The sequence below is a fragment of the Opisthocomus hoazin genome, chromosome 27 (genome assembly GCF_030867145.1).
Source record: "Opisthocomus hoazin isolate bOpiHoa1 chromosome 27, bOpiHoa1.hap1, whole genome shotgun sequence".
NCBI classification, from domain to species: domain Eukaryota; kingdom Metazoa; phylum Chordata; class Aves; order Opisthocomiformes; family Opisthocomidae; genus Opisthocomus; species Opisthocomus hoazin.
In genome coordinates this window covers 9677833-9703795 of record NC_134440.1, presented here as the reverse complement: position 1 = coordinate 9703795, position 25963 = coordinate 9677833, and the positions used below count along the sequence as shown (strand labels likewise).

Below are 25963 nucleotides of genomic sequence, written 5' to 3'. Positions count from 1 at the left end.
GGGTCCGGCCCCGCAGCGGCCGTGGGCACCCGGCAGCTCCCGGGGTTCGGGCTGTCGCGCCCCGTCAGGGGCTCCGGCCGGGGCGCAGAGTCGGGGTGCAGGGAAGAGGCAGCGCCCGGGAGGGGCCGTGGGCCCTGCCCAGGCTGGGGACTCAGTGGGGCGGTTTTTGGGGAGCCCCCCCGGTGCGGGTGTGCCCGGGAGGGAGGGGGTCCGCGGGCAGGGGTCCCTGCCAGGCAGCTCCGCAGGGAGGGACCCAGCCTCCGGGCTTGGTGGGGTTTTTCCCCCTGTTCCCCCCGCAGCCGGCCGCGGGCAGGCCGCCGCACGCTCCCCCGCCGAGCGCAGGCCCCAGACCCCCCTGCGCCGAGCGGCCGCCCAACGGCTTTCAATAACCCACAGGAAGGCGAGGCCGGGGGACGCGTCGTGGGGACGTCCGGCGGGACGGGGAGGGGGCCGAGGCGGCCGGGGTCCCCCTGTCCCCGGGCAGGCTGAGCCCCTGCTGAGCTACGGGGGAGAACACGGGCCCTGGGGCAGCCCCCCATGCCAGGGAGCCCCCCCAAGCTCTGCCCCAGCACTGGGGGGCCCTGGGCAGCCCCCAGCCCCTCCACCACGGGGCCGTGCCGTGGGGCAGGATGCTGCAAGGCCCGTGGGGAGGACACAGCCTTGCTGCGGCAGCTCCCGGCCAGGCCGGAGGCTTCCCGGAGGCTGCGCTCCCGGCCGTGGCTCACGCACCCGCAGCCCTCCCGCCCGCCGCAGCGCGGGGACGCGCCGGGGGCTGTGCCCCACGGCCATCACGCAGAGGGACGGACGCCAGCGAGTCCCAGCTCAGCTCCGAAGCGCTCCCCAGAGCACCCCAAACCTGCCCTCGGGGACCCCCACCTCAGCGATGGGGGTCTGCGGAGCGCAGCCGCCCCTGGCCCAGGGCAGCGAGAGCCGCTCAGGCCCAGGGTGGGGGGCACGGCCAGCGGATCTTCCCCCGTAAAGAGACCCCCCCCCCCCCCGGTCCCTCTCCTCCCACCCGCCGGAGGCAGCCGCCTGGCAGCCACTGACCCCTCTCCTCCCGCAGCCAGGGTCGAGCGAGGCGGCGACGCTCCCAGGCTGCAGAAGCCGCATCCCAGCGCGGAACGTGCCAGAAAGGGCTCAGCCGGGAGGGCGAGGGGCCCGGGGAGGTCTGCGGCCGCGGGAGCGCCGGGCAGGGCTGCGCTGGCCGAGCACAGGGTGCCCGAGCCGGGGAGCAGCTGGGCTGGAGGGGTCTGCACCGGCCAGTGAAGAGTGTGGGGCTGGGAGGGGGCTGGCGCGGGCGAGGGGAGCACAGGGGGCTGGAACAGGCCCTGGGAGCACACAGGGCTGACAGTGTGTGAGGAGGGGGTGACAGAGCCCAGAGGCATGGGGGGGCATGGGGGGACACCCCCTGGCACTGCCCAGCCCCCAGAGGAGCTCCCAGTGCTGGCCCAGTGCGGGACTGGCTGGTGGTGACGTCGGGAGCAGCGCGGGGTGCGCGTGCGCGGCCTCAGACGCCTTAAAAAGCCCCTCTTTATTTGTACCAAAGTCTGAGGGTCCCTGGGGATACAAGCGAGGACAGGGAAAACCCTCGGGAACAGGTCCTGTGCTGGGCCAGGCCTCGGGGCTGGCCCCGGGACAGTGACGGAGGATGAGACCCCCCTGCCCACCACCCCGGGCCAGGGGTCCGAGGGGAGCCCAGCAGCCCGTCACCGGCGGTAACGGTAACGCTTGAAGTGGAACCAGAGCTGGAAGATGCCGTTGGCAAACTGGCAGCGGAAGCCGTGGCGGTGGGAATACTCCCACTCCCGGCTGACGATCTTGAAGGCGATGTCCTCGTAGGGCGGCCCGGCCTGGAAGCGCAGGATGGCGAAGTCCTTGTTGTCCTGGCAGGCCTCCAGGAAGTACTCGGGCGTTGAGCGCTTGTCGATGAGGTCGGGGTAGAAGATGTTGAACTTGTAGCCCTGCACGATCTTGGGGGGCGGGTTGTCGAAGTCGTAGTGGGTCTGGTTGTACTTGTTCCACTCGAAGCCCGTGTGCACCCGGTTGAAGAAGCGGGGCTTGCGGGGCCGGTACTTGTCCGCCCAGAGATAGGCCTTGCCCGTGAGGGGCATCTCCACGCTGAACTGCGCCTCGTCCGCGCCCATGCCCTCCTTGGCCTTCCGGAAGAAGATGTCGTCGGCGCTCTCGGTGGCATCACCTGCGGGGAGGAGCGGCGACGTCGGGCCCTGCGTAGCCCGGGCTGTGGGGACGCTGCGCCGGGGCGGGCAGGGGGAAGGAGCCGCGGACGCTGGGCGGGGGATGCGGAGCTGGGCACGGAGACGGGCGCGCTGCCCTGCGTGGGTGCTGGGATGGGTGCTGGAGAACTCCCCCAAAGCACTCTTCCTGCTCGTCCGCAGCCCAAACCGCCTGGTGGCGCGGCGGGGAGCGGGGAAGGACCCCGCAGAATCGCCTGCCGGGAACGCTGGCAGTCCCAGCCCCATCGCCCCGCTCCCGTCCTGCCAAGCCCCCTTCGCTGCCCGGGGACACCCCTCGGGGACCCGCTCCAGCTCTCACCCCTTCCCGCGGGCAGCGCTCCCCGACGCACACGCACGCTCTCCGTGCCGCGCGGGCTGCGACACCGGCGGGCGCAGGGCCTGCCCGCGGGGCTCCCACCTGTGACCTGGAGCTGCTGGCGCAGAAGCAGCAACCGATGCGCGTCCTCCTCGGCCTCCAGCACGTGGGCGTCGAAGGGCAGCTCGCTGGCGCCCAGCAGCCGGGGGCTGTACTTCCCCGCGTCGTAGTCGTCCAGGCTCTGCTGGATCAGGTCCTCCTCCATCAGCACAGCCTCCCCCTCCGCCTCTCCTTTGGCCTCCGCGTCCTGCTCGGGCTCTGGCTCCGAGGACGGCCCCGGCTGCACCACAATGCTCTCCTCTGCACCCAGCCTGCAGGGCAGAGAGAAGAGAGAACTGGGACGGGGATGGTACCCTCGTTCTCCGCTCACCCGAGGTCTGGCTGTGGAAGGGTGGGAGCTCAAGGCTGCATTCTGAGCGGCCTTCGGACCGGTGCTGCTTGGCATCTTTGTCAGCGACACGGGCAGTGGGATCGAGCGCACCCTCAGCCAGTTTGCCGATGACACCAAGCTGTGTGGTGCGGTCGACACGCGGGAGGGAAGGGATGGCACCCAGAGGGACCTGGACAGGCTGCAGAGGTGGGCCCATGTGAACTTCATGAAGTTCAGCAAGGCCAAGTGCAAGGCCCTGCCCATGGGTCGGGGCAATGCCAAGCCCAAACCCAGGCTGATCGGGGAGTGGATTGAGAGCAGCCCTGAGGAGAAGGACCTGGGGCTGTTGGTTGGTGAGAAGCTCAACACGACCCGGCAATGTGCGCTGGCAGCCCAGAAAGCCGAGCGTCCCCTGGGCTGCATCCCCAGCAGCGTGGGCAGCGGGCGAGGGAGGGGATTGTGCCCCTCTGCCCCGCTCTGCTGAGACCCCCCGGGAGCCCTGCGCCCAGCTCTGGAGCCCTCAGCACAGGACAGAGCTGGAGCTGCTGGAGCGGGGCCAGAGGAGGCCCCAGCAATGATGCGAGGGCTGGAACCCCTCTGCTGGGAGGAGAGGCTGGGAGAGCTGGGGCTGCTCAGCCTGGGGAAGAGAAGGCTGCGGGGAGAGCTTAGAGCAGCTGCCAGGGCCTGGAGGGGCTGCGAGAGAGCTGGGGAGGGGCTTTGTGCAAGGGCCTGGGGGGACAGGACAAGGGGTGAGGGCTTTAGACTGGAAGAGGGGAGATGTAGATGAGATGGAAGGAAGGAATTCTTTCCGGTGAGGGTGGTGAGGCCCTGGCCCAGGCTGCCCAGAGGAGCTGTGGCTGCCCCCTCCCTGGCAGTGCTCAAGGCCAGGTTGGACGGGGCTGGGAGCACCCTGGGCTGGTGGAAGGGGGCCCTGCCCGTGGCAGGGGGTTGGACTAAATCAGCTTTAAGGTCCATCCCAACCCAAACTGTTCCAACTCCACGATGGTTTTCTGCCCCGGGTGCCCCTCGGGACAGCCCCGGATGGCCGTGCTCCCCAAGGGAAGCGCTGCGTACCTGTCGCTGGGGGAGGCCGGCTCCCGCTTGATGATGGGGAAGAGCGGTTCGCTCTCCACACCCTGCTCCTGCTTCAACTTGTACAGCTTCTGGCGCAGCACATCCTGGTGCCGCTCCCGCAGCCTGCGAAGAGGAGAGGAGCCATCAGGTCCCACCCAGCAGAAGCACCCCACGCCCGCACCGTCCAGAGCTGCGACACCCACCAGAGCGGGTACAAATCTGCGGGGTTTTGTTCAGTTTGGGGCTGAACAACCCTCTAGTTTGGTTCTCTCTTGGAGGCCTCACTGTAAACACTGCCACTGGAGAAGGGACTGAGCATCCCGCCCTTCTTCCCTCATGAAGAACTAAACATCTCGGAAAACGTATAAAACTCCACCAAGGCCTTTGGGTTTGTGGCCCCCCTTCCCACAGCCCGGGCCAGCAGACAGCCCTGCTCTTACCTGGCCCGAGCCATGTACGCCTTCAGCTGCTGCAGCAGGCTCTCCCAGTAGCCAACGTCAAGGCTGGGTCCTCCTGCGCGGATCTTGCTCTCGACGCCCTGGTACAGCACTTGCAGCTGGTTGTAAGTCTTCCCCTTGAACACGGACTGCACGTCCGAGCTGACGGAGGCGTTGACGCCGTCCCGACGCTCGCCTGCGCGGCAGCCAGGGCAGTCAGCCTCCGAGTGCTCAGCCTGCCCTCACCCGGGCCCTCCCGGGCTGCACCCACCCGCGCCAGGCTGGACGCCGCAGGGGATGGCCGCCAGGTCCACAGCCTCCATCCAGCAGGTCCCAGAGAGCCCCTCCGAGCCCGAGCGCACGCAGCAGACCCTACGCCCTGCTTTACCCACCGCTCGCACTCCCCCCGGCCCCCACACCAGGCTCTGCCCTCCCGCCTACCTGGTCCTCCTTTCCCAGAGGCCTCCAGTTTGCGGAGCTTGGCTATCTCATCCTCCGTGATGATGGTCATGTCCCTCCAGAAGTCCACGTTCTTCCCTTGCTCCAGCTCCATGTAAACCTGCAGCAGGAGACAAGCAGGACCTCGGGCACCTGCCCCGCACCGCACGCAGGGGTGCAGAGCTGAGGGGGGGAGGAGGCCGGCCCTGAGCTGCTGCCCCTCGGCCAGCCCCGGCGCAGGCGGGGCGGAGCCGGCACCTGAATGTCCTCCACCAGATCCTCCATGTCGGAGACGGTCAGGCCGTTCAGGAAGGTGTAGGGCTCGTGCATCTCCACGGCCAGGTCGTCGTCCTCCGCGCTGATGTACTTGGCCAGCAGGTCAATGGGTTTCGCCCTCCCATCCCGGATCCGGATCTTAGACCTGGGCGAGGGGAGCGGGATCTCGAGCGGTGCCTGCCACCCCCTGCTCCGCGGCGGGCCCGTCCCCGCGGAGCCGCACACCTACCGCAGCTTGGCCTGCTGCAGGTGGAAGTTGTCCTCCTGCTCCTCCCAGGTTTTGAAGTGCTCTGCCTCCTTCTCCCGCTGCAGCATCTCCAGCTCCTGCTCCCGCATTGCCTTCTCCCGCTCCCGCTCCAGGCGCAGCTGCTTCACCTGCCCGGGGCGGAGGGAGACGTGAGGCCGCTGCAGAGGGGGCACCCAGGCAGGACAGCCGCTCGAGGACGCAGCCGCGACCCCGCTCACTGAGCTGCCGCGGCTCCTGCGGTCGGCCCGAGGCTCGCGGGGAGCCAGGAGCCACGCGGAAGCACAGCCAGCGCGGGTCAGGGGGGCCAGGGCGCTCGCTGCCAGCCCTCTGGAGGACAGGGACACAGGCACAACCGAGCGCCTCGCTGCCGTCACCTGGCACTTGGCCTCCTCAGCATCTCCCGAGCTGGACTCGGCCCCAAGAGAAAAGTCCTCTCACCCGGGGATAGCACAAGGCCGTACGCCGTGGGCCCCTCGAGCCTACAGCCTGCGGGCACCCCCGGAGAGAACAAAGGGACTTTCAGGTGAGTGACTGGGAGAACTGGGCTGCTCACAGGGTTCCCTGCCAGTCGGTGGGAGGGAGAGGACATCGAATCACAGAACGGTTTGGGTTGGATGGGACCTTAAAGATCATCCCATTCCAACCCCCCTGCCATGGGCAGGGCCCCCTTCCACCAGCCCAGGGTGCTCCCAGCCCCGTCCAACCTGGCCTTGAGCACTGCCAGGGAGGGGGCAGCCACAGCTCCTCTGGGCAGCCTGGGCCAGGGCCTCACCACCCTCACCGGAAAGAATTCCTTCCTTCCATCTCATCTACATCTCCCCTCTTCCAGTCTAAAGCCCTCACCCCTTGTCCTGTCCCCCCAGGCCCTTGCACAAAGCCCCTCCCCAGCTCTCTCGCAGCCCCTCCAGGCCCTGGCAGCTGCTCTAAGCTCTCCCCGCAGCCTTCTCTTCCCCAGGCTGAGCAGCCCCAGCTCTCCCAGCCTCTCCTCCCAGCAGAGGGGTTCCAGCCCTCGCATCATTGCTGGGGCCTCCTCTGGCCCCGCTCCAGCAGCTCCAGCTCTGTCCTGTGCTGAGGGCTCCAGAGCTGGGCGCAGGACTGCTCCAGGTGGCTCTGATCCACCCTCATCTGATCCTACCTTCTGCAGCTCCAGGCGATTGTCCTCCTGGATTCGCTTGTTCCTCTCCTTCAGGTCCTTCTCGTCCAGGTGGCTGATCCCTTTCTTTTCCAGTGCCTGAAACAGAGAGGCCAAGGGAAGCTGTGATACCCAGTGACCTCTACAGCCCCTCACCGCCCAGCAAATGCCACCACGTCCACCCGCTTCCGCTGCTCCATGGAGCTCTGATCCCGTCGGAAGTCCCCAGATCCCTCAAACGCTATCCCTGAAGAACGGCAGTGAAACCCAGGCTCGGCCCAGGCTGCCCAGCACTCTGCCTGCAGCTCCCAGCAGGTCTGGGGCCCTCTCCTGCACCCTGCCCCACCTGCTCACCCCACGCCCACGGCTACAGACCATGGTCATCAGGAGGAGAGCAACAAAATCCACTGAGCTTGTCAGAAACACCCGGCTGCCGCCCTAGACGAGTGCTTTGCTCTCACATGGCTGCTTTTAGCATCAAAGAGGTTCCCACCTCGCCAAAGGACCCCCTCGCCGCCCCACTGCTCCTCCGCCCTGTTCCGCAGGGGCACGATCCCCTCCGAGCAGCCTCGCGGGCACGGGGCAGAGCTCACCTTGCTCCAGATGAAGGTGCCCAGCAGGTTGTTGTCCCCAAACGGGTTGTCGGTGTTGGTGTAACCCATGTACTCCTCTCCCCACCCCATCTTCTCCCGCTTCTTCCTCTCCTTGGCCTCCTTCTTGGCCAGCCGGCGAGCCCGTTTCTCCTCGGGCGTCTCCAGGGCTTTCATGAGCGCAGCCTGCTTCTTCTTCTCCTCCTTCAGCCTCAAGCGCTCCTGGAGGCTCAGCTGCTGCCTCGTCTCCTCCCTGCCCTGGGAGCGCGGCGGGGACGGAGAGCTGATGGAGGACACGGAAGACTTGGAGCCATCTCTCTTCCTCCGCCGCTCCCTGCTCCGCGCTCTCCTCTTGTCTCGCTCGCGCTCCGAGCTCGAGCCGGAGGAGCGGCCCCGGGACCGCGAGCGGTGTTTCTTCTGGCTCTCACGGTGCTGGTCCCTGCTTTTGCTTTTCTTCTTCCATTTCCGCTTCTCATCGCCAGAGTCTGAGCTGGGGGGGGGCAGAAAGTCGCGTTTCAGCCGGGAGACGGTCACCGGCTCCGTGCCGGGCAGCCGAAGCCTCCAGCAGAGCCGGGAAGGCTGAGGCTCTGCCCCTGCCCCCCCCCGAACGGCTCCTCGTCCTCCCCGGAACGCCCCGGGCCTCCCCCGGGCCCCGAGGCGCAGCGGCCGCGGCCTCTCCCCGGGCTCCCCCGGCGCCTTCCCCTCAGCCGGGGAGAGGGGCCCGGTGTTTTGGTTTCGGCTGCCGCCGGCAACAAAAGCGCCACGCGGCCGCCCCTCCCCCCGCCGAAAACAGGCAGAAAACCGGTGGCTCGGGATAAGGGCAGTTTAACAGAACAGCAAACCGAGGGAACAGGAACAACAACGACACAGACAAGGAGAAAACACGACAAAAAACAGACCCGCTCTCTCGGACCGCACCGGCGCCGCACGCTCCCGAGCCGCGAGTGAGTTCCGGCCGCGTGCCCTCCCCAACGGAACCCAGCGTGACGTCAGAGGGTATGGAATGGTGTGGAACACCGGAATACCGGGCTCTGTTTGGCCAGGTGGGGTCAGCCCCCACCCCCCGGCTGTGCCCCTTCCTGGAGGCCGGTGAAAATTAACCCTGTCCTGGCCAAACCCAGGACACCCGGCCACACCGGGGTCGCTCTCCCCGCGGGCCCCGGCACCCCGCGGCCCGGCTCCCCGCTCCACCGGCGCCGCTGCCCCCTCAGACGAGGCCCGGCCGCTCCAGGGCCCGGTCCCCGCTAACCCCGAGCTCGGCTCCCAGCGGCGCTCCACGCTCCGGCTGCGCCGCCGCCTCTCCCGGACCCGCTCCCGCCGCGGCGAACGGGCCCCTCGGTGCCGGGCCGGGCTGCGCGACCTCGACCCCATCGCCTCCGGTGGGGCCCCGGGGGCCTTCCGCAGCGCCCGGCGCGCAGGGCTGCCCGCGCCACTGCCTGAGCGCGGCGCCGCCGGACACCAGGCCGCTCAGCGGGGCCGGGCGCAGGCGGCGCTGGGGCAGCTCCGCGCCGAGGCCCCGGCGGGGGGGCGGTGCCTGTCTGGGAGGGTGGTGCCTGGCGGGGGGGCGGAGCCGGGCTGCCCCGCCCCCTCCCCTCCCGTCCCCGCCCCTCCCGTCCCTTTTTCCCCCCAAAACGGGCGCGGGAGAGAGGAGGCAGAGGCGGCCGGCGTGAGCACAGCACAGACCACAGAACGCTTTATCACAGAGCCGAGGACGGGCAGCAGCAGGGTACAGCTCTCCGCAGCGCGAAGGGGCTCCCGGCACCGGAGGGGACAGAAACCTCGACACGACCCCGGCAAGGAACACAAAAGCGCCCGAGACTGAACCCCCCCGAAAGAGGAACCCGGGGCCCCCCGGGCCGGCCCCGCCGCTCGCAGACACGCGCGACGCGGTGCGCACCGAGCGGACAGCCAGACAGCGCCGACGCCGACAGAAGGGGAACGCGGACGCGGCTCCGCACGCCTGCGCCGCGGCTTCGGCCTCGTCCTTCGCGGAGAGAGCTGGAGCACGATGGCAGCTGGGAATGAAACACGGGGAGCCTGAGCACGGCGGGAGCCTGGAGATGGAGCCCACGCCAACGCCCCGGGGCGAGCCCCGCGCCAAGGCCTACAAGTGCTCCGGCTTCGCTAAAATCATCCCAAAGCGGGATTTCGGCACACGCAGCCGAGCCGCTCAGCACGGAGCCAACAGCAGGCTGAAGTGGGTTCCCTGCGTGGGCATTCGGGGCTCTCTGCGCCAGCTCCTCGCTTTGCCCCACGCCTCTGCTCTGCGCACGCCCGCGAAGGGCAAAGCGTGACGGCAAGCGCGGCGATGCCAGCTCTCTCTTGCCTAATCCATACTGGGCAGGCAGCAGCAACCCGCGGTTCGGCAGCAGCCCGAGCCGAAAGCTCCCCGGCAGCCTCAGCCGTTGGCAAGGGTCCGGGCGCGTCCCGCAGAGCTGAGGGTCCCGGCTGGGATGATGGGGGGGAGGGAGAGCGGCGGCAAACAGGGCTGTGTGGGAACTGGCTGCCTCGCAGGGCTGCTCGGCTCGCGCCTCAGAGCACGGGGAACGCAGTGCCTGCTCTAAGGGTGGAGAGAGCGGGGTTACGCCAGGGCCAGCACCTGCCAGAGAACTGCTGGGGCACAGAAAGCCTGGACAGACAATGCACAGCAGCTCGCGTCCCGGAGGAGCCGAAGCATAGCTGGAGATACAGAGCAAGGGCGGGTGGGGGATCTCTTCCCCAAAAAAGGGCCGATGCTCTTCCCTGTCCTGCCCTCCTCTGACTCCGTGTCCCGCAAAGGCGGCATCGGCAGCGCCTGGGGGATGCTCGGGAGCGCCCGCCGCTCTCCTGCTGCAGCGCCGTGCGCAGAGGTGGGCGAAGAGCAAGCGGGGAGCTGCCAGCTCCTGCCAGGCTTCCCGGGGAGCAGAGGCTGGGCCGCTCTCCAGCACCCAGCTAGCCCGGGTGCAGGTGACACAGCGGGGAGCGGGTGCGGGCCAGGAACGGGGCAGTTTCCGTTTCAGATCAGCATCTCCCTAAAAGGTTCCTCCTGTTCCCTCACGCCGACAAAGGTGCTCTGAGGCCTTTGCACGTCCTCGCAGAGGACCAGCCCTCCCTGTGCAGACCTGCTCCCTCCACAAGGTTCGGCGTTACGCAACTGCACGAGGATTGTCTCAAAAAGCCCCAACACCTGAGGAGACAATGCTTGGAAGGAACAGGCTGCAGGTCTGGGTTCCCCCACATCTCTTGGGACCACGCGCAGCTCCAGCTTGCGAAGTTCATTCCATGCTGGTGGGGCTCAGGTGCTCCCCGCACAGAAACTGAGCAGCTTCAGAGACCCCCAAACTGAGGGGAAGGAATAAAGTCTCCACCAACGATGCTTAAACCATCTCAAAGAAGATTTCAGCTGCCTGGAGAGTCCCGGTGAGGCTGAACCCACCAGCCCACGACCGAGGTGGCACCGGGGGCCTCGGGCCAGGCACCCCGAGCCCAGCGCCCCGGGTTCCTCCCGCGCAGCACCCAAAGCAGCCTCTGCCGAGGCAGAAGGGATGCAGCTCCCTGGGGCCTCTCTGCGCACGGTATCGCGCTTCTGGAAGGAGAAACCCAAAGGCTGAACGTTCAGCGTTTTGAAGGCTCTTGCTTCCAGCCCCGAGGCCGCTGGCCTGGCGGTACGGCGCTCCTCCCGTCTCCCCGCCCCGAGCTGCGGAGCCCCGCAGCAGGCAGACGGGGTGGGCGAGGGGCCGCTGCCCAGCCCGCTGTGGGGGCTGCCGCGGAGCTGCCAAGCAGCAACTGAAAGGGGAGAGTTTCTTGAAAGCCTTTTGGTGGATCACTGGGTAAACAGCCGAATACACCTGATGGCAGCAGCCTGCAAGAGCCCCAGCCCGCGCTCCCGAGAGCGGCACCTTACAGCCTCCGGCACCTGCAGGCAAGGGGGGGGAAGTCTGGGTCCTGTACTTCTAGGCAGGAAAACCTCAATTTGTGAAGATCCTCACCCAGTTCAGCGCGCGGCAGAGGGGAAGAGCTTCCCCCCAGCCCAGTTACCTTCTGGGACCTGAATTAACCCACCCCGAGTGCTGCTGTGCAGACAGATTAGGGGGACTGAGCCCCGAGAGAAGCGTCCTGCTTCCCCACTCCTCTACCAGGAATGCCAAGGACAGGCCGAAGATTGTAATGAGAATTAAGAGATTTTCACCCTCTTTAAGTGAGGCTCATAAAGCAGAGCAGTAAGACCCGGCTCCCCCTGTCTAACGAGTTTCCTTCCTTCTCTCTGGGAGATGAGGACGGGATTGCTAGAGTTCCAGACAATGCCATGGTGTGTGTCCTGCCGACAGACGGATGAGCCTAGACTGAACGCTACCCAGCAACACCATTCCTCTCGCCTAAAGCCGGCAGCCTTCGAAAACCAAACCATCGCAGACACCCGAAGCAGCCATTTCCAATAGCAGATGTTACCCCGGGCAACATCCCGGTCACCCAGCTTTTTGTCCAACGGAGTCCGTGAACACAACGCTGCCTGGCGCAGCGAGGTGGCAGAGCCAGGCTGCTGCTTCTGTCTCCAGCGTGTGCGGCCGTGCACGCGCCTCCCTGACCGCCCCGAGGCACGGAGGGACCGCGCGAACCCAGTGCTCGTGACCCCCGAGTACCGGGCGGTCGGATACACCCGTGAGCGTGCGAGGTGCTGAGTGGCTCCAGTACGACGCAGTGTCCGGAGAAGCCTGGCCGGAGGCTGGGCAGACCGGGGAACTCGCACGGCAGCACGGCCGGTCCCCAGGGGTGCACAGTTCCCATCTGTCCGTGCCTGGGTGTCCGGAGCAGGCGGCGGTGCGGCAGCCGGTCAGACGAAGCGTGGACTCCAAGCACAGAGGGACAGGGTGACGCAGCAGTGCAGCACATGGTGAAGGCAGAACCCATCGTGACGTCCGGAGGAGAGCCGAGGTGACCACGTCACTGTCGCCAGGAATCGTTTGCTTCCCCCGCACAGCGTTACAGATCAAAAGAAGTCACTAGCGATTTCTGAATCCAAGTAAATTGGCATGGCTACTTTGGACTACTGTAACATGGGAAAAATTCTATTCAGTGGCCTTTAATACATTGCATTTACATAGCACCTTTCATCCCAGGGTTTAAGTGCTTTAACGGAAGTGGGTACCGCACACCCATTAGCACGGGGGAAACCGAGGCACAGAGTGGTTAAGTGACTTGCCTTAGGTCACTTGGCAAAACCGTGGCAGAGTCTGGACAGCCTTAAACCTCCTGACTCCATCAGCTGGTTAGCCCACGCTGCTGCCTCGGACGAAGCCACTCCGGTCCCTGCCCTCCCCAGCAACGTGCTCCTACCAATTCTCCCGTGAGGGCTCACACTCCTTTCTGATGCACAAATATATGACAACAACAACAACAACAAAAAGTGCAGTAAACTAAATGTTTAAAAAAGCACACGTGTGCTGTCTCTGTGCAAAGATAAAAGAAATAAATACATGATTAAAAAATTAAAAAGGTTCACAGTATCACACATGGATAGGTAGCTACGGTAGTGCACGTCTGGAAAACACTGTGTTACTACCCAGGATTCTCTACACCCAGCTGGATGTCTCCGCTGGGAGCTGCGGGTGAGCGGGTGGTTTCTTTGCTGCCCATGTCTGGGATAAGGAGAAAGACACGGTTATAGTTTTGCTCCGTCCCGAAATGCAGTGCCCAGGATCCCGCAGTGCGGCAACACTGGTGCCAGCAAGCTCTTCCCCATCCCACTGGAACGGCTGCATCAACGGAAAGGGAACACATCGACCTGCAGAGGGAATCGCTGCTCTCTGGGGCTTCTGTGTCTGCATAGAGATTACTGCAAGAGGCAGAGAAGAGAGAGTCAGCACCCGGCGCCCGCTCTGCGCTCCGAGAGGCCGGCGCCCAGCCAGCTGCCCAGAACCACACGGAGCGTGACGAGAGCAGGCTGGTTGTTTCGCATCCTCCAGCAATGACACACGACTGGAGAACTTCAGCTCCCCCGAGCTCTCACTGCACCACGCGGTTTGGAACGAGCCACAGCCCTTGCTGAGCAGACCCAGGAGATGCTGATCCGAGCCGCGGCAGGGCTCTGCCACAGCCATGCAAGAGCCCCGTGCTGCGCAGAGGCCACAGCGGCTCCCTCTGCAAGCTCCGACCTCGACCCACCGGGCACCCGGCACACGTTGCTTGTACACTTACTGTATCGCTCTCCTCATCGGAGACAGAGTGGAGCTGAGCGCTATAGTGGAGCGGGGAGTAAACCCAACTCCTCTCGTCTGTCGGCTGCCAGAGTGGCCAGAGACGGCGGGGAGAATGCAAGGAGAGCAGCAGAAGAGCAGGGAGCAAAGGAGAGAAGAGGAAAAAACAAAAGCAGAAAATAAAAAGAGCAGGAAACAATACAGTAAGAACAGCTGTCGTCCTGGAGGGAGAGAACTGAGCTCAGTGCCGGCTCTCGGCAGAGGAGCCTTCCTCATCATCCTCGGCACATACCTGCTCCCTACCAGCTGGGACACGGGACAGCCTGCCAGCAGCCGCCATGGGACCCTGCTCCAGCTGCAGTGGGGACGGCACAACCTCTCCTCTTGCAGGGACAGATTTTTAGAGCTTTTGAGGTGCCGGGGAAACCTCAGCTCCCTGCCACAGCGTCACCCCGGCTCCAGAGAAGCAGAGAGACGTGGGAAGTGCCTTACCTAAGGGCAGTGACAGAGCTCTGGGTTCCTGCTGCCCGCGCCCCGCTCTCACCCGCCCGTCTCCCCAGCCCCGTGCCTGCTGCAGGCTGGCAGCTCTGGTGTCCGGGAGGGCTCTCACAGCGAAACCTGACCTGGTTTGCTGTGCCTTCCCCCTTCCCTGCAGGCCAGGCAGGCAGCAGATGGGTGGGTTAGACCATGGTGGATGGCAGCCACAGAAAGGAAACCGTTACTGGTGAGAGGCTTGGAGACAGCGGGGTGATGGGCACAAGTACAACAAAGGAGGCAAAACACAACTGGATCTTGGAAAGAGCGAGGGGGAAGGGGACACGCGTCGAGGGAGCTGGTTATCACAGCGCTGGGCATCGGCGTGACAAAACTGCTGCTGCCGACACGGCAGAGGAGCCGAGGCAGACTGGAGGGCTGGTGTCTGCTTCCAGCCTTCCCGGGGGGGACCCCACGCCCGCTGCTAACGGTCTCTCTTGGCTCCAGAGCCGCTCCCAGAAACCGCCCCCTTTGACTCAGCCTGGGGTTTGCAAAGGAAGAGGAATGGAACGGGGTTCTTGGAAGAAGCCGGGGGGGTTCCCAGCCCGGGAACCAAGTGCAGCGGTCTGCGACGTCCAGGAAACTACAAGCAGCCAGAGGAGCTTTGAAGCACTGGGCTCCGCATGCTGAACCCCACCAGTAATGGCAGCGACGTTAGCAGAGACTGCTGGGAAGAAGGGGGGAAGAGAAACCCTTGCCGGGAGCTTCTCACAGGGCTCTGCTAGAGGTGCAGGAAAGCCCAACGCTGCCTGAAGCCTGCCCCACAGCCTGTTTTTCATCCATCCTGACCGAACCGCATGCTCCAGCTGCCTCTTTCAGAGCCTTTCAGCCCAGAAGCACACAGGGAGCTGCAAACCCAGTGGGGAGATAAAGGAGCATCCGGCGCTTGGCATTAACCCTCCCGGTGCTGGGGCAGGAGGAGCTGCACAGAGGGGCTGCCCGGCTGCCCGCAGCACTTCCCTCACGCTGTCAGCCAAGGCCCGGAGCACGCCACGGCCCCTGCTTCCCCAGGCACCCTGCCCCATGCCCGCCCCACTGCTCCCCTGCCCAGCACCAGAGAGGCAGGCGCTGGGAGGACCACGCTCCACAACGGCTCGTGCCGAGGTTCTGGCAGAGCTGCCACGACCCTCTGAGGACACCAGCTCTCCCAAAGCCTGAGAAGGGAAATACTAAAACCCAGAGCAGTCTGAGCTCTGGATTCAGCCCCTAATGCTCAGCTGCCTCCCTCCACCTTTCGGAAAGGAAAGCCCTCCTCGCTCACAGAAAACCTGCAGCGAGGAGGGAGCACGTCGGCAGTGGTGAAAAGGGCTGGAGAGCAGAAACCATCCCTAACTCAGCAGCAGCTCCTAACTCCTTTGGCTTTATGAGCTGCTCACCATCCCAGCCACAGGCCTGAAAGGTTATAGTCGCAACGGGATTTTTAGCAGCTTCAAAACATCTTAATGGTCTCTTTGGAAGCCTGTCTTGCTTCCTGGGCCAACGGAGCCGAGCCTAACATTACCTACAGAGGCTCAGGTGCCTTTCTGGCCAGGTCTGGTGCTTGCAAGTTTGTCCAAGGGCCGGGTGACGCTGCAGCCCATCCCGTAGCAGCAGCTGTGTCACCAGCCTGCAGAAAAGCAGGGTAGAGCCTGTGCTTCTGCAAGATCCTACAGGGAGATCCACTCGCGTGATTTCGATCTGCTTCCCTGGCTTCTGGTGGGCTGATTCCTAATGGCCACACAAGACAGAGCCACAGCATCCAAGGGTAACGGAGGGCTGGCCCCAGTGTTTCAAAGCTGCAGCTCTGCTCCCCTATGTGCTAGCGTGTTCACTTACAATCCCAGAGGAAAGCGAGGTGGTTCGGAGTCTGCGCTGGCGGGGAGAGTAAATCCAGTACCTCCCATCTGTGAACTGGATGCCCCAGGGCAAGTGAAGTGAGAAAGGAAACAGAGGAAAAAAGGATGATGTGAAAGAGAGGATGAAAAACAAAGCAAAAAACGAGGGGCTGGGCAACTCCAGGCCTGAACGGATCAGCAGGCAGGAAAGCCGTGCGTGGGAAGAGCGGCGCCCGTGCCCTGCCACCATCTCTGCACTTTTATTCCCCTGTGGGTAAGCAGGAGGATAAAGCGCTCTCCTTTCAGGAGCAGACTTCCAAAGATCAGATCACAGTCCCCTGGGACTTGACAAATCCTCCTCTGCACACAGCATCCCTTCCCCGCCCACCGCCCCGGAGCACTCCTGCTCTCACAGCTGTGGTCCCAGCCCTGCCGCACTCCGGGGCAGCCGCACTCCAGCTCCAGCTCAAGTGGTTTTCCAAGGACAGCGCCCGTGGGAACCCAAATCAGCTTTTCCCTTCATCCCAGCAGTGCCAAACACTCCACAGCACGACACACGTTTGATGCAACACTCAAGGACTCAGATGCAGTATGAAATGCTGATGAGCAGTCAGTCACGCTCTCTGTGAGCACACACTGCACACAGTTGGTTTCCTCCGGACAGAGAGGTGCCCCTCAAGCTGGGGGCAGTCCGTATGCCCAGGGACAGGGAGGAAGAGGAGCTGACCCTTGACAGAAGACACTTGCCAGTGGAGCAGGCAGTGTCTGCAGCCGGCTTGCACACAGCTGCCATCCACAGGCAAAGAAAGAGCAGCCAGTGTCAGAGGGAGCTGTTTGCATTCTGAACAGCATGCATAAAAACCCAGACAGGCAAGCTTGTAAAATGGAGCTGATTCCTTCCCCGGCTCCCACGAGCCTCGGAATGACTCGGCAACAAGTGAGCAGCTCTGCAGCAGAGTCGCGCAAGCACAGGGAAAGGCAAATGTTGCCATTTTTAGGTTAGCCTGAAGGAGCTCATCACAAGGGCTCAGCTCATCTCCATCGCCGTATAACCAACAGCAATGAGTCGGAGCAGGGAGGAGCTGGGAGCCTCTTCTAATGAGAAGTGCCTGGGCATGGGGGAGATCTCTCACGGGTCAGACCCTCAGCAGTGCTCTGGGAATACACGGGGCAGGTACGTGTTGCTAGAAACTCTTCTCCGGTCTGCAGAAGCTGCTCAGACATTGCGAGAGCTGACTGAGGAACACAGCGCCAGGCTCCACGGCACTCTGCTGCCAACCAGCAACCGCCTCACTTACTCCCTGTCTCAGCACTAGATTTCCACTGCATCACCTAACGTGTCTGCCTGCGGGGAAAGGAAAAGCCAGAGTTCACCAGAGCCCGTGGTCGGCCCCACTGCAACCACCTCCCTTCTGGCTCTAGGCCACTGTGGCACGTGTGTGTTCAGCAAAGCAGCTGGGCTCTCCGCTGAGGGAGGAAGAGCTTCTCATCTGCACCTACAGTCACCTTGGCTTGTCCCGGAGTGAACACGCTGGCCTAGATAAGACCTTCAGCGCTTGTGCTTGGAAGCAGAGCAGCACAGCTACGGCTGCCTCCACAGCAGCGGTGCCACCCACCTCAGCCCCACCAGATGCTGCTTGGAGTCCTCCAAGGGTTAATCCAGTTCCCTGCATTCAAAAACCCACCCAGCGTTAAGACCTCGAGGTGCTCAACGCGAAGACGGCATGGGGCAGACATTGCCCTGCACCCGACTGCCTGAAATCGGGACTGTCCCAGCCTCACCCAGCCTCTCCCGTCGCACCCCTAACGGACCGGGCAGAGAAGGTGTCTTACAAAGTATATGTCTGTGACTGGCACGTCATCTTCATCCGAGGCCTGGCTGGCTGGTTCGGAGGCCTGGCTGGCTGTCTCCACCTCTGTTGTGGCTGCGGACGTTCCAATGGCACAGGCTGAAGAAGCCGCCTCTCTGGAGGGGAGAAGAAATGACAGCGTCCAGTCACTGCGAGCAGAGGAGGAGCAAGCAAGGCTGTATGATTTATTACAGAGGAGCTGACTGGAGCATCTCTCCTGCGACGAGAGGCTGAGGGAGCTGGGCTTGTTCAGCCTGGAGAAGAGAAGGCTGAGAGGGGACCTTCGAAATGCCTCTAAATATCTGCAGGGTGGGGGTCAGGAGGACGGGGCCAGACTCTGTTCAGTGGTGCCCAGCGACAGGACAAGGGGCAACGGGCACAAACTGGAGCAGAGGAAGCTCCAGCTGAACCCGAGGAAGAACTTCTTCCCTCTGAGGGTGACGGAGCCCTGGCCCAGGCTGCCCAGGGAGGCTGTGGAGTCTCCTTCTCTGGAGATATTCCAGCCGCGCCTGGCCGCGGTGCTGTGCAGCTGCTCTGGGTGACCCTGCTTGGGCAGGGGGTTGGGCTGGGGGACCCACAGAGGGCCCTGCCAGCCCCCAACATTCTGTGAAGATGCTCCGCTGTCACATCCAGAAAGATCAGGTCAGAAGTAACAGGGCTCAGCGTCACCGAGCTGGCCGGGGAAGCAGCTCTCTCTCCAGGAAAGCTGGTGCCCTACAAAGCCAGCCTCCAGCACAAGTTGCCGCAGACCAAGTGACACCGGGTAGGGCTCTGCAAAGCTGCCCTATGCTCCAAAACACTCACTCTTTGTCATCTTCTTCGGGAGCAACGATCTCAACGTCACACTTGGGCTCCAGCTCGACACTGATCTGCTGGAGCTCCTCCTCAACCCGCACCTCCTCATGGGACCTGGAAACCGAAGAGAGACAGGCCCAAAGGCTCACCTGGGCTCTAGTCATGCAAAGGCCTGAATCGGTCCTGAGTCCGCCCAGCCTCTCGCAGCGCAACGTCCCGCAGAGCGAGCCGTGCTGCCCTGCCCCGGCACGCGGCTGCCAGCCACTCGCGGCGCCCAGCTCCCGGCTCAGACCCAGCAGCGGATTTCGGCTCAGAGGGAGCCGTCAGACCTCCCAGCACTGAGGGTTTGGATGACCAAAACTCCCAGGCAAAAGAGCCAGTCCTGTCATATAGCCGTGCTCAAGACTAACGAGGTGGCAAAAGAGGACAAGAGGAAAGGGATTAATCGGCCAGTGCTGCAGAAAAGACGGGCAGCGTCAAATGAAGTACGGAAGGAAAGAGAATTGGCCTCTGGGCAAAACCTGTGTCCGCAGTTAGCCCAGTGCTGGCGATCAACCGTACGAGGGCCAACGCCTGCAGCCCCTTCCGAGACTCCCAGCGCACCAACGCCGCTCACGCGCACTCCAGGGTTAACACGAGATCGATCTGCACGCTCAGGAGCTGCTCCTGGCAGTCGTCAGTTGAATACCTCATGCTATCCAAGTCACTGCTCGTGCTAGCCAGGCTGGCTCGACAGTCCTCCTGGGAAGGAGCAGCGGGCGCTTGCCAGGCTGACGGCACTGTCTCAGGGAAGGGACGAGCTCCGGGTTCACCGGCAGCACCGTCCCGCTCTACGTTATCCCTGGCTGGGAGCCGGAGCCAGGAGGCAGCACTCAGTCCAAGCTCGATGCCGGGGACCTTGCTCCTCTCCTCCTTGCAGGGGTGGATCCCAGAAACCCAGAGGGAACTCCCCAGTAGATCAGAATAATCAGAGGTGTGACATGTTCTTGAGCAAACTGGATAAGGTCTTTCTCATTTTGGCTCAAGAACATAAATTCATGCTTTAATAACTTTGTTCTTGCACTGGCTGTCACCAGGGGATCACAGAGTACTCCACAAATACACAGGTCCCTGCTCCCCTAGAAAGGGCACGCTGAGCCCCCAGCGCCAGAAATGGAGGAACTAGGCAAAAAACAGCACAGAAGGCCACGCTTGTGTGGGGTGGTTGGAGCTGTGGCAAATCTGCGGCAGACAGATCTACTTCTGACCAAGAGGTGAAGCTCCCTGTGTGGTCCAGGGACAGGCACTGCGATTCGCCCGACCGAAGTACTTAAAGGGCCCTTACAAGAAAGATGGGGACAACCTTTTTAGCAGGGCCTGTTGTGATAGGACAAGGGGTGATGGTTTTAAACTAAAAAAGGGCAGATTTAGAGTAGATAAAAGAAAGAAATTCGTTACAATGAGGGTAGTGAAACACTGGAACGGGTTGACCAGAAAAGCTGTGGATGCCCCGTCCCTGGAAACGTTCAAGGTCAGGTTGGACAGGGCTCAGAGCAACCCGATCAAGTTGCAGATGTCCCTGCTCACTGCAGGGGGTTGGACTGGATGGCCTTGAAAGGTCCCTCCCAACCCAAACCATTCTATGATTTCTGGATGAGTAGTCATGTCCTACAGCAACTCCCTCCGTTAGGCACCAAGGGAGTCTGGAGTAACTCAGGAGAAGTCACTGTGCTTTGCCAAATGGGTCCCACGACTGGTGCCTGAGCTTAAGTCTGCAATTGTCAGCGATTTCAGACCATGGATTCTGCAGGTCCCTGACACTTCAAGAGGTGCTGCAAATCAACAGCAAGCAGGTCCTTCAGTGACAGGAATTTACCAAGATTCAGCGACATGCAGCATCCAGAGGTATTTTCATTAACAAATACCACAGAAAGGTATTTTTTCCACAGTGTATGTGGTCTGAAGCTCAGCAAATCACTAAAAGCTAGGAACGAGGGGAGATGTCTGTAAGATGGTGCAAACTCGTCTTCCGAAGTCCTTGACTTCCTCTGAAGCACCAACAACTGACTGCAGGGAGAGAGGACGTCAGCCTGTCGGGCAGCTCCTCTGGCTATGGCATGTCCAAGACTGAGTCTCTGATGTGCCTTTCAAAGTCCGCATCCACAACACTTACAAGATGGCCCGGAAAGCTAGGGCAGAGGGTCCTCATGCAGATCCCGCTGACGCAGGCAAGGGGGTCATTTTTACTGATGCAAAAAAATGCAAGATAATTATACCATACGAGCCTCTAAATCCAGACATCCCTACGCAGTAGGGGATTTTTGTCCCACCTTGCCCTTGGCTCTGAGCCACCCATCGCCACAGGAGGGGAAAAAGCCCCCTCCAAGTACCTGAGTTTCTGAAAACACTGGAAGCTGCTTCTCTGGGGACTAAGGGTGCTCAGCACCTCACAAAGTCCAAGCCCCTTCCCACGTTCACGCCCACTGCACCCCGGCAGCAGGCGGATGCACACAGGAGGAACGTTCCTGCTGTTAAGGCTCGCTTATCCAGAGGGGGACATGCACAACCTTCCTTGATGCCGGTGCTGGCTGGGTGAATTTGGACAACCCGGTTGTCCCCTCTCCCATCAAACAACAGGAGCAATATTTAAGATTCCTTGCAAAGCACTGAGAGATCTGCTTGAAAGGAAAATTCTGAGTAAGAAACAGGGATCATTTGATTGCAGGAAGAAGCTCAGCATCCTGCAGAGGACAGTGCCAAAATCTTGGGGCTGCCAAGGTTCTCATTCAGCCCTCCAGCAGACCTTTGCACAGGGACGAACGCGAGGTCTCTGTGTAGCAGCGCAAGCAGAGAGGAGACACTTTTCTCACCTGCCATCCTGCCCTGAGGAGTGTGTGCGCCTCCTGCAGAAAGAAACCAGAGCAGTAGAGTTTGAGGAGTGATTTAAGACAGAAATCCTACACTGCCCCCAGATCTAACTCCCCACCCCATGAGGGAGATGTTCTACTTAACAGCTGACACTTCTACCAGCAATAATTAATCCCATCAAAGCTGTGTCTGCTTGCTCCCAGGAGAGATTTAATTAAAATCAGTCATTAGCATTCCAAACCACAGGGCAGCCTGCCGAGATCTGCAGCATGAAGAGGAATGGCAGCCGCTTGACTCCGGTGGGTGCTGGGGACGAGTGCTGTCCTCACCTGTACCTGGGCTGCTCAGAGGTCTCCGAAGGGGATCGCTCAGGAACAGAGAGAGATGTTGAAGACAGTGTCGTGGCAATGGAGGCCGTGGTAGCTTCTTCAAAGGAAGGCGGTGTGCAGGGTAGCAGGTCTGGCCTGCCTGCTGGCCCAGAGGGGAAGGCAGGAGAGATGCAGGAAGAAAGAGATGAGTAGGTCAAACACCAACACATAACCTGCACCAGCCATGCGTGGGGCCGCTCTGCCATCAACCTGCACACCTCACTGGGACCGGTCACTTCAAACCCCAAAGAGGCAACAAGCCTAGCTGGGCTCAGGAACGCAACCGCTTCTCCCAAGGCATGCTCTAGAGAGAGCCAGCAAGCACCATTTCCACAGGACAGACAGACGCTGCAGGAAACGTAAAGCCAATGAAGACATCTCACTGGTTACCAAAGCTGGATTAAAGGCTTGGATCGCCAGAGATAAATATCCAAGTGAATTAAGAGATGAACTGAGCGCTCGCTGCTCTGCGCGGGTAGAATTCTAACACCTGTGCGCTCCGGGAGCCTGCCCTTCACCGCTCCTCTGCAAATCCAGCCCAGATGGAAGTGATGAAAGGGCAGCACAGAACCAGGCCATTCATCTTTTCTTCAACGGCAAGATCTTGCCCCTTGTAACTGTCCAAACACTCGTCATTAGAGTCCCGCAGTTCCCAGCCCCTCCTCCCCCCCCTCCTTTTTTTAAAGGGTGGAAAATTCAACTTTCTGATCGCTTTTGGGCTCTGACTGCTGGTGCCAGTTGGCAGTGGCTGCCTTGCAGCAGTGACGCAAACGACCATTTTTACTGCAGAACCATATAGTGCTGCAAAGAAGGGATTTGGTCTTCTCTGATGCAGAGGCGTTACTTCCCCAGTCAACTAACTGCTGGTGCTGCAGCAAAACAAGATCCTCTTACCTTCTCCCCTGTCCTGGTTAAGTTTAGCCCCTGCAAAGCACAGCAAGAGATGCAATGAAGAGCTACCCATCAAGGAAGACACGTGGTCGGTGCACAGCGGGGAACTTGACAAGAACAGGGGAGGATCCTAAGGAACTGCTAGGAAAGAGAGGGTAATCGCACAGCCACCAGCCACCGCACGAGACCGTCACCTTCATCATCAAGCGTGGGGTAACTCCTGGCTGCACGAAGATCATAGTGCGTTTCGTCCTTTTCGGAGGGAAGCTGGCTGGCTGAGAACGCCGCTGTCGGACCAGCCGTCTTGACAGCTAGCAAGGCACTACGCCCTTTCTTCGAGGGAGACGACTTCAGAGCTGGATGAGAGAGAAAGAGCAGATGAAATTACCACAGAATCCCAGAATGTTGGGGGCTGGCAGGGCCCTCTGTGGGTCCCCCAGCCCAACCCCCTGCCCAAGCAGGGTCACCCAGAGCAGCTGCACAGCACCGCGGCCAGGCGGGGCTGGAATATCTCCAGAGAAGGAGACTCCACAGCCTCCCTGGGCCAGGGCTCCGTCACCCTCAGAGGGTGAGGACACCAACGACTGTCACACGAAAGGCACTTCACCCTTCACAGGGAGCGGCCTCTGCCCTGACCCACACACACGTGCTCTGCAAGTGCCATCTCGGGCAAGGAGACGGAGCCCGAGCCAGGCTGCAGGCAGAGCTCCTGGGTCGGAGTCTCAGCCGGCCAAAGCAAGCCATGGCAACCCGAAAGCTTCGCAGCTCCCCAGCTCAGCTCTATCCTACAGCGGAAAAGCCTGCGCCGACTCTGGCCCAGAAACCCTTCACGTGGACTGAAGCAGTGAAACTGAGATAAGGCTTCCCTCACATCACAAGGGCAACGGCTCTTGGACTGGGTACTCACAGGAATTCTTTCGAAACACCGTGTTGGTCATGAATTTGAAGAATCTCTCTGCATAAAAGCTGGGTCTGTGTACTGACACCGTGTCCTACAAAGGCAAGAAGCAATTGTTTAATTATAAAATTACCTCTCAAGGCAGAATTTCTATACCAACCAACGCAGTCTTTTTCATTCCAACACTTAGCACTGACAGAGCCTTAAAATGGAAAGGCTCAGCTGAAACGATCTGATTAATGCTATAAATAAGCCTGAAGCATTGCCCTTGATTTGACTGCATTTGATTATATTCTTGCTGTAATTTTATAATGGATTTGGGGATTTCATTCCTTTGTAGGATTTTTCAAATATTGGCCTGATTACATACATGAGTTTTCTTCTGGCGTTGCTGGCTGACCTTCGAAGCACACCTGGGTACCTCTGCATACAACACGGCCACCAAAGTTCAGCCAAGGGTCTCCATACATTTCCAATGTTTTGCACTCTGGTTTAAAATAGCAAAACTGAAGCTGCCTCTGCTTCTGATGTTCGACTGCGCTACTCTGACTTGGCATCTACACATTTCCTTTGCCTTATTATTTAAGGGAAGCTAGGATATGCAGTGCTGAAAAATAGTTTCCATATCCATATGCGTAAACACGCACCTGGCTGCTGCAGAGACAAGACAGCACAGAAACCCTGAGAGGGATTTATGAACAGGTAGCTTACTGAAGTGGAAACACAGTCAATCACCAAAGAGAGCAAGCGCAGGGCTCCTCGGCACACACAAAAGCACGCGCCTTGTGCGTACAGCTCCCGGTATCGTGGGGAGGAGGCAAATGACAGATGGGAGCAGAGGAGGAAAGCTGGTAGCACGACAGCTAAACATGCGAGGAGGAGGAGTGAGCAAGTAAAGCTGATCGGGAATACGTGGCACTACACCGCAGTGGAGGCATAAGAAGCAAGAACTATTCCTTGCACCAGCTTGAACCATGCCAGTTCAGGCCCTATAAATAGCCAGGTAATTGGCACCAACTAGCATCAACGAAGCCAAGGCAGGTAAGCCTGCCAGGACCTGGACAATTCCTGCCTCTGTACAGGCACTCACCCCGTCATGGACAAGGGCCTTCCAGGTATGTTCCAGCTTCTTGATGAACCTAATTCCAGGGGAGAAGTGGAGAGAAAAAGAAGGAGACTGATTCAGGCACGAACTCTATAACTCAGCCACCTTTTGTACCCCCCACAGGAGAGATCACTGAGCCGCTGATGATTCCCCCTTCGTCCGGAGTGTAGCTTTCCTCCGCCAAAAGAGCTCCAGCTGAGCACACCGGCATCTCTGCAGTCAGGTCAGGACTGCCTGGGAACCCTACAGGCAAGGAGGTGCTGGGCTGGCAGAGGGGCAGAAAAATCACCTTCCATCCCCGGAGATGTGCTACCCATCCTAGGCACAGAGACGGCAAACTTCTTTCAGAGCAGCTCATTATATCTCAGGAAAACGGCTCTGTGCCACCAGCTGTTCTAAGGACAGGATAAAAATCCACAGCCCCCAGCACACATTGACAGACAGCTTTAGGCAGCCTGCCTACTCATTACCAAACTCCTCGGGAGAGGAGAAACCTTCCTGCTTTAGTACTGAAATGGACGTTCACACACTTCCAGGACAGATGACTGCAAAGTTACCTACCTGTATGACTGAAGGATATCTATTATTCCTACGTGTAGCAGGAGACGCTCTCCTTTGCCGTTCACTGCTGGGATTCCTCCCATCCTGCAGGTAAAACAACACCTCAGCGAGCGCGGCCTCGCAAAGAGCAGCTGCAACACCCCTGGGACCTGCGGAAGGGTGGGCAGCAGCACTGAAAAGAGGGCTCCGAGGTGGCGGTCAGACAACTCGAAACCTGTAAGGTCACGTTGCGCACCACCGTGGAAGTCACCCACTGACCCAGGCCACTGCACACAAGGTGTCCCCGGGGTTACTGCCTGCCCGGATCGCCAAACGCCCACTGTCAGGACAGGACCCGTGTCGCATGGCAACAGCTCTGCTTGGGCCAGGAAGCACCGCATCGTTTTTTTCTTAGCTCCAGGACATTTTACTCCGGGAATCAGATTATTTCTCAGGTCAGCGTGAGCAGTCTGTTTATTAGGGCAGCAAACCTTTAAGGATGAGGCCATTTCCAGTCCCACCCACGCTAACATCAGTCATGTCAGAGGTGCAGCAGCCACCAGCACGCGACACAAGCATGCAGGTATCAGCCAGGCCACCCCGATTAGTGATGCTACTTGAAAGAACGGAAACACCTCAGCACTATCCCAGCTCCGCCGCGACCAATCCTTCATCAAAACTGGAGCAGCTGGTTTCAGACAGCAGCAAAGAGCAAACTGCACCCGTTGTTGGCAAGCTTCTTCCACAAGCCAGAGACAGTCACAAGAGCCACCTGTGGCCCAGGAGCCACAGAGCGGGCACAGCACAGGACAGGCTTTGGGCAAACCCCGCCAACCCACAGCTCCACCAGTTACTCCAGCACTTGGCTACACCGCTGTTTGCTAACCGCACTGGGATGGCCTCAGGGTACCGTCAGGGATTCCAGAGATTGAGCGATGGAGAACGAACTCCAGGCTGCTAAGGACAGGCCGATC

General features: G+C 61.2%; 1 protein-coding gene across 4 annotated transcripts; it reads right to left on the bottom strand.

Annotated features, from left to right (window-relative positions):
- Positions 1-1510: 1510 nt before the first annotated feature.
- On the bottom strand, positions 1511-22768 carry LOC104332884 (splicing factor Cactin). 4 transcript variants are annotated; one of them, XM_075444397.1, is made up of 14 exons: positions 22641-22768; positions 21517-21655; positions 21190-21222; positions 18350-18454; positions 17529-17661; positions 7178-7664; positions 6588-6683; positions 5435-5580; positions 5188-5350; positions 4933-5050; positions 4495-4687; positions 4055-4177; positions 2653-2945; positions 1511-2197 (listed from the first exon to the last, which is right to left on the bottom strand). In XM_075444397.1, exons 1-14 carry the CDS (start codon positions 22683-22685, stop codon positions 1707-1709), a joined length of 2565 nt encoding a protein of 854 aa, XP_075300512.1. In that variant the 5' UTR covers positions 22686-22768; the 3' UTR covers positions 1511-1706. The 4 variants fall into 4 exon arrangements, with proteins under 4 accessions (XP_075300512.1, XP_075300514.1, XP_075300515.1 ...); XM_075444399.1 differs by having other exon boundaries at positions 2653-2921; XM_075444400.1 differs by lacking the exons at positions 17529-17661; positions 18350-18454; positions 21190-21222; positions 21517-21655; positions 22641-22768 and adding an exon at positions 8424-8571.
- Positions 22769-25963: the final 3195 nt, after the last annotated feature.

Excerpts from the sequence above, each read along its gene's own strand:
- LOC104332884 (XM_075444397.1), bottom strand. The coding sequence starts at position 22,685 with ATGATCTTCGTGCAGCCAGGAGTTACCCCACGCTTGATGATGAAG. Across the intron at positions 4,178-4,494 it reads GCGTACATGGCTCGGGCCAG|GCTGCGGGAGCGGCACCAGG; the intron begins GTAAGAGCAGGG and ends TCCTCTTCGCAG. Across the intron at positions 2,946-4,054 it reads CCGGCCTCCCCCAGCGACAG|TTCTCTCTTCTCTCTGCCCT; the intron begins GTACGCAGCGCT and ends TCCCCGTCCCAG.